We start from the raw sequence: 7,861 nt of genomic DNA on the forward strand, positions 1-7,861 counted from the left end.
GCCTGGAGGGGGGTGCGGGCCGCTCCGCCCCTCCGCAGCCGCCTCCGGCCTGACCTCTCCGGGCACAGGCCAGGGGGCAGCGCCTGCTTCAAGCAGCCGGCCGCGGTCCCCAGCCGCTCGGGCAGCGCGGGGAGTTCAAGGGCTGAGTCCTCCGGCTCCAGGAGTGCTCCCCTGGGGAGCCCGGGGTCGTAGTGCAGGCCCGCAACCAGTTGTGCTTTTGGCCGAGACGGGCAGCTGCAGCTGTTCTGGTTGTCTGGGGGCAGGTGGCCCTGAAGAGGGGCGTTTAGTCCGTGTTTTGTCGCTTGAAAGACGTGGGCCGATGGACTGTGCGCACTGGAGCTCTGTGGAGTTGCTGGGTGCAGTGGAATGTCAAGTTGCTACTAATGGCGTTCCTACAGGGACTTACAGGCAGAAAGGAGGGAAAGCTTGTGAGGCGACAGACGATTGGTTAGTCTAATAAAATAGCAATAAGTAGTGATTGCAGCTTTATGCTTTGTTGGTGGATACAGTGTTGTATATTTCTGTCAGTTTATGGACAGGCTGATGCGTAAGTATTGTCACTTACATGTATGCACAGCTGTTCAAAGAGTTTGATATAGACTGAGAAGTAGGAATTTGGGTTATGTGGCTGTAACGTACAGGTATTTCTTGTTTATGTAGAGCAATTCAGGTATACAGATATCAATCAACCGAATTGTGATTAATGAATTGCTGAGCTGTTAAGACATCTTGAATAATTGTATTTTTGTAGAAGGCCATCTAAGTAGTCTCTGTTCAAAACTAAGGAAGGACAGGTTTTGTTAGTATTGTAATGAGGAAAATAAAGTGTTGGGATCCTGTTTGTGGTTTAAAAACACCCGCCATAAAGGTGTAGGGATAACGGAGCCATATCGAACATGTCTCAGAAAACCACGCCCAACAAAGCTGGATTCCTTCTGGCTTGCAGTAAGGGATTTGTGGCACAGGCAGGGTTTGTCTCACTGAGAAATTACTACAACAAGGAAACCTGACCTCAAGAGAGCTTGTGGTAGCTGCCATATTGAAAAAACGTGCATAAAATTTTTTTTAAAGTGACTTAACAGGCTTAACTTGCTTGACTATCATGCCCTCCTGTTTTCAAATGTGTGTGATACTTGGAGCATTAATTCATACTGTATACTAGTGTAGTCCCTGACTTGATTTGTAAGTCTGTGTTTCGTATGTGTAGAAAAGTTGTGTCTTGAAGCATCTTGAAGGTTGATACCTGGATATATGAACCTAAATGTAAATATACAACACTTTTAAAAAAGTAACATTAATATGAATTAATATGGTAATTACATGAGAGGATTTACATTTGAATGTAATCAGTACATATTTTTCTTTTTGGTCTAATAAAAATATTATGTCTTCCTACTGCTTTTGCTATCTTTGGAGTACTTTATGGGCTTTATGCTACTCATGCTCAGACTCACTCAGAGCTTACGCAGTGGAATGCAGTAGTCGACTAATCAAACTTACATAATCACTAATAACATTTTTTTGTAGTCATTAATAACAGTTGGTCTGTGTTCCTGTGGTCGTGTTAATTTGGCTTCAATGTAGGGTAGCTGTCTAAAATGGGTAAGTGGGACATCCCTCCTAATCTTGGCTATTGGTTCCCATCTCCTTTCTCATCCTGGCACTAGTGTTCTGTGGGCTGCAAAAATAATCGGTGAACTGAATTGACTGAAACTAATGAACAACAGTAATCTGATCTAGTTTAAAACATGACTATGCAAATACTCATTCCAACACAAAGGATGAGAATGAATTTTAGTATTGTGGTGGAAGCTTAGATTATCTCTTCTGGTGATGTCAAATTAAATGGCGTTTAACCTTAGGAGGCGCTTGTTTTTTTTTATTTTACCTTTAAACAGGAATGTCCAAGGGTGATGATTGTCCATGATGTTCTTCAACTAGGCAGGTGGCTGACAGCTCTGTAGCTCTTTATTTCTATGAATATATATTCAACACAGCTGGAGTTTTGATTTATCCAAAATAAAAAAAGGGGAGGGGAGTTTAGCCCTGTAGTTAGACAAGTAACAAGTTTTGAGAGTATGTTTTTTAGTGTCTGTTATTCCCTAAAAACCTTTCAAGAGTGATTAGATTGCATACTTTAGAAATGTATATAGTAGCTGTCTTAAGATGAAACCATATACATTTTGGGCAGAGTGCTTGTGTCTTCTGCAGGGAAATAGGGCAGCTGGCTAGTTCAGTTCCTAGGCTATCTCCCTGAATGATCCGTGCTTTGTTTGAATCTACTGTGGTACTTGTCCAGTCCAGTGAGGAGGTCTGCCTACCTGATTTATGAAATAATATGATTGTTTTCCTGACCTTCAGTAATTATTGTTCCTCAATAAACCAGTGTCATCTTACATGATTGTTACTAGCAAGTTTGAAAGACATAAGACTCCTGAAATACTCCTGAATGGAGTTTCCTCCTCACTTGTCAGATTCTTTTTTTTATCAAGTGTCTTTTTGGAATTTGAACCTTTGTCAGAACCCGTTTCCTAAGCATTAACATCTTTCTCTGTGTACAGTGTAGCTAAGAAACTTCATCAAACTTTCCCAAGAAGCTGTTTTTTTGAAGGAGTGTGGTATCTTTGAGTGAAGAGACAGGAATAGTGTTTAAGGTTTTTCCAGTGCTCTTAGAACTCAATTATTTACCTTTTTGAAAATAGAGGTAAAGATTTTAGTCCTGAAGTTCAGATATTACCGCCTTCAATGGTCCCAGAAGAAAAAGCTGTTAATTTTGTTCAAGCTTGAAGTTACAGAAGAAAAGCAGGAACTCAGCTGCTTGTTTTATGCTCGAAGGACAGGTTTGTATTTACACTGCAAAAAAACCTTAAAGCATTGCATTGAATGGCCCCTTTTTTCATCGCTTTTGGCATAGAATGATAAATAAGTGTACACTGAAGGCAAATTATCAGAAGTTCTGAAGTTATGGCAGCAAAACAAAAGTACGGAGCTTGTCCCTACTATTCATTATTTCTGTTGAACAGGTGTGCGGCAGTTGCTCCGCAAGCAGCGTTGTGAGTCTTTCAATACATTATTAAAACTTCACAACTTTTCTTTTAAATAGGCATTCTGTTGTGTAAGGTGGTTTTCACAATTAGTTCAAAACTGGTTTTACGTTTTATGCAGAGGGACAATAATATGTAGTAAAGCAGTGTCTTTAAAGAAATGTGGTATCGCTTTAGGTACTCGTCAGTAACTGTCTTGTTGGTGGTATTCAGTCATTCTGCATTTCATTAGCCTTTCTCAATTGCCTTGAATAATCTGGAATATTTATTAATGTGTGTACTCCTGTGGAATATTATGACTTTAGTTATGTGGCTGTTTAAATCTGCAGAGTTCAGGGGAAGCTTCTCCACATGCAGCAACTCTGAAAATAGGAAAATAAAGGTACAGTAATTCTTAGAAAAGATGCAGTTTTAAAGGCAGTTTTAAAATTAATACTTCTGCCTTTAGGTATCTCAGCAGGAAGACTTGCAAGTATGGAAGTTTTTGTTCCGCCTCTCTCTTCTCCCCCAGGTTGTTTCCAGAAATCTAACCTCCATGTTGATAAGTCTAATAATGAGAGTTCTAATGTTGAACACTCTTTTAGTGCCGCTGCTTGATTCTGTTGGAGATTATTTCTGTGTAACTAAAGAAGTTTAAAAAAGGCTTTGATATTTTGCTAAATAAATCTGCAAGAACATCTGCTTTTTGTGTAGTAGATGCTTCCAAATGATGCCAAATATTATGTAAATTTATCTATTGCATGCTGTCTTTATTTAGTTCAGGAGATTAAAAAAAGACCCTAAATTGCTTGTCATATGAACACTGAAATGCCTATTCTCTAACTGATTCTTTGTGCTGCAAACCCACTGCCAAAGTATTTCCTATAGACTCTAACTTGTAATTTTCCCTGTATCTTTCTAGGCTGCAGATCAGGCATAGTGGAATAAGTAAATGACCTAAATAAAATTTTAATGTATTTCAGTAATATTTTTCTGAGCTCTTAACTGAATAAGTATTTTTGTACACTTCACATAGCAAAGTTAATATTGTTTGAAAGTTTAATTTACAAAAGGTGCAATTACCAATTTTCAGGTTGGACTATTAAAATAGTTCACATAACGTCTGTATAAAGTTAGAGGTTTGTGTTATAGGTCCCTTATGACACAGGGGTGCTTTTGGCTGGCAGTTTTTAGTCCAAGTTGGAGCAGTTCCTTGCTTGCTGAAATTTTTGCTGCTTCTGTACTAGCAGAGCAGCAGTCTGTATTGAGTGGAATACTGCCCTACTTTTCATGTAAAAAGGTTAAGTGATGAGCTGGGAAAAAATGGATGTAACCTCCTGACAGTGGAGGATTTCTTGTTCTGGAGAAATTAATGTCAATGCTCCTTTGCACTGAAAAGGGGCAGAAGTCCTTGAACTTGTCTGTGGTCCATTTGGTGATAAGGCAGGGGTGAATTTACTGTTTGTTAAAAGTTTGGCCGTTGCATTCACTGAAAGCTGACTGTATATACTAGTAAGCAAAAAAGCTCCTTCTTATGCTCTGATATTTATGTTTACATTTTATTATCAAAAACTCGTAATAAAAATCGGATTTGGTTTCTGTTAGATCAGTTGTTTGATCATTTCTGGGACACTTTTATGATTTAAGTATACTAAATTTAAACTATATTTACAGGAGTCTTGCAGAAAGGAATGTCATGGGAATTTAATAAGACTTGAACTGAATGATATTTTGTTTTCCTGAGAACACCTTTCTGGAATTTGGAAGCAGTCTAATATGTGAATCCTCTGTCTCAAACAATGAACCCCTAAAAAACCTAAACTGTTTAAATGGTTTGAATCTTTCTTGATTTTTTTTTTTTTTCCCCCTTCCCTCTTTTAAAGGTACATTTGAGCTTCTTACTGTTTCTCCATCGGCTAGCAGAAGAAGCCAGGACAAATGCTTTTGCAAACAAAAGTAAAATAATTAAACCTGAGCACACTATAGCTGCAGCAAAGGTAATAAAGCATTTTTAATATTTTTCTTTTTTGTTTAATGTCAAATGTATTATGATAAGCTATATAAAAGTTTTCTATGTTAGTGTTGATATGTTTTTATTTATAATGCAAACCCTACAGAAACATATTGTTCTTTAATCCATCATTGGCATAATTCGCTGTTACCAAGACATCAAATTAGCTCTCCTTGTCCTATTAAATATAGCCCTATTTTTCTTGATTATTCCATGTTTAAATTCATAGTTTCAGTATGTGGGTAAGTCTACACAGTAGTCTACCAGCAAGCATCCATGGGCTGAATGCTCAGGGAACAGAAGCAAATTTCAAAGTTGGAGGATCTTTATTTCAGATGATACTATATCAAGGAAGCATGCTGTCTTAACTCAGTAATATAAAAGAAGCTTTATGGAATGAGTGAGAAATAGTTCAGAGAAGTTCAAATATCTTTCTTATATGTTCCCTTCTTACCTGCTTAGTCTGAAAAATGTTTGAAATGGATTCTTGCAGCATTGCGTGGGTACTACTTGAACAAACAAATACTTTGTCTGATGTTGTGTTTGAGCAGGGAAGAACTAAGGGAGGATTAAACTGTGGACCCCTTTGTGGGTAGTTCAGCATAACAAAAATTGCTGTATGAGTATCTGTGGAGGAGGAATCCTCTGCATTACAGAGCATGGTAAGTTTTGCATACCTGCAAAAGAAGGGAAGGCGGAAGGTGTTATGCAGCTTTCTCTCTAGAAAGAATTGGAGTACTGTCAAAGTGTGACTGAAATCCTTTTGTATTATATAGCTCATTTCACTTGTAGAATATGTCTGGTTTACCTAGGTTTCATGAAGGAACTCTGTCTCTTCAATTTTTTGTCTCTTGAACCACCTACTACTGCTAGGCAAATTGGAAGAACAAAACTCAGTGGTATCTGATATTTGGGTCCTGTGGCTTCTGTTTATCTTCAGTTGTGTTTTATTTTTCTTCTGGTGAAATATTTAGTTTGATACTTTCTATTACTATAGTAACAGAAATATATACAGGATGTGTAGGGTAGCCAAGTGAATGTTACAGTTGGAATCTTATGCATTTGTAATTTCTTTTTGACTGAAATCTTAACATTATTTGAACATTTTTGTGCTCTATTTATTTTTTTTTTTTTTTTTAGATGAGAAGAAAGGAAAAACTGCCTTCATTTTAATAATGTTAACACTTAAATGGTCCCACTTGGGCTTTGAAGTTAATTTTTCAACTTAAACTCCAAACCAAAAAATGTCCTTCCAAGGGTCTGGGCACTCTTGATATAGAAAGAAATAAGGCATTACAAACAAAAAATGAGCTTAGTAGCTGTATAATTGAAAATCTTATTTTTTTTCTTTTTATCTGGGCCTAGCGGGGTAAGAGCTTCAAGGAATTTGCTGAGGGCTTGAGAGCGCTATTAACGTTTCTCAGCATTCATTTTTGAAATAAGCCTTTTATTTTACAGAATTCTTGGTTATGAATGTTCTTATTTAAAAAAAACCACAACTTTCTGATGCAGCATTTTTCTATATACTTTTGCTTTATTTCTAGCCTTTTCCCTAGACATTTACCCTTGGTGACTCTACTCTTGGAAACAGATTGGTTAGGTGAATCTTTGGTCTGAGTAGCCTTGTGTTTTGGAGCTCTTATTGCTGCCTGGATTACAGTGATAAAAGTAGTGATGAATATACTTTTTTCTTTTTGCAGGTTATTTTAAAGAAAAGCAGAGGCTAGAAAAGAGACCATCGGAATTTCAAAACGTGTTTTTCTGTGTGTTCTTACTAATGTGAGATCCTGTGAGCCAGCTTTTACGCTTGTAGAAGTATTTAATTTTATTGATGTCTTATCTACTGACTCTGAGTATCTTTCTGTTTCTTTAAAAAAATAATCTTACAGTGTATATTTGCATATACTTCATGCATAATTTTAAAATGTGTGTCACTTGTCATTTAAGACTCTTGATGGAGTAATTTGTTATTAGAAGTGTGAAACTTTTGAAGGAGAACCATAATAAAAATGCAGGTTTCACTAAATCCATTATAGATTGTGCAGTTCAAAGCAGATTTACTAGCTAAACAAAATCTTGGCTTTCTAAACAACTGCTGTACAAACTAATTTATTAAATATCTTGGCTTCAGTTTATTTATAAATGTCTTAATATTTTTTGAATTACTTTTTAAAGTGGAATCGAACTTAGCTGTTTTGGGAAAACAATACATATTTGTATTTGTAAATCATGCACTGAACTCTTAAGCTGGCCTGTATTTTGATGTTGTATATGAGACAAGTTGGTGGTCTCTAATTCAGTTGGTGTGGACAGATGCACATTATGGAAAAGATCTGGCACAGGTGATGATTTTGAAGTTAGATCCTGTGCAAATAGTGAAGATAAGTTGGTATGAGTGCCAAGATACTACTTCCCTTTTGAGTGTCATCCGAAATTGTCAGAAGTCTGGAAACAAAGATATAACAATATCTTTTACAATCATTCTATTCCTAATCTGATATCTTTAAACAGTTGCTGAACACTTAATAAATCTTTTAATATAGTTCAATGTCACAGTTTGAGCTGATAACACAGTTTTGTGGAATATGTGGTAGCTGATCCTTCATATGCACAGTGAGCTATTCTTAAAATAAAGAATTTTTTTAAACATTATGTATTGAGTAGTGTAATTTTTTTAACACATTACTGAGTATATTCTAGAAACTCACCAAAATATTGCATTTATAAGTTTTTGTAGTCTAAGGAAACTGGAGCAATGCCACAACTTCAAATTTCATATGTCTATATCCTTTATAAAATCCTGTTTACAGTATGCAGAAAGGAAGGA

General features: G+C 36.5%; 1 protein-coding gene across 1 annotated transcript in view; it reads left to right on the forward strand.

The window, feature by feature from the left end:
• Positions 1–7,647, forward strand: part of CENPW (centromere protein W) — an 8,515-nt gene extending 868 nt beyond the window's left edge. Inside the window, exons 3-4 of the mRNA XM_026844531.1 lie at positions 4,907–5,020; positions 6,735–7,647. Of these exons, the coding sequence (XP_026700332.1) occupies positions 4,907–5,020; positions 6,735–6,761 (141 nt within the window). The 3' untranslated portion in view covers positions 6,762–7,647. The remainder of the gene's footprint in view (positions 1–4,906; positions 5,021–6,734) is intronic.
• Positions 7,648–7,861: the final 214 nt, after the last annotated feature.

The sequence above is a fragment of the Athene cunicularia genome (genome assembly GCF_003259725.1).
Source record: "Athene cunicularia isolate RWA chromosome 3 unlocalized genomic scaffold, athCun1 chr3_part1, whole genome shotgun sequence".
Classification (NCBI taxonomy): Eukaryota; Metazoa; Chordata; class Aves; order Strigiformes; family Strigidae; genus Athene; species Athene cunicularia.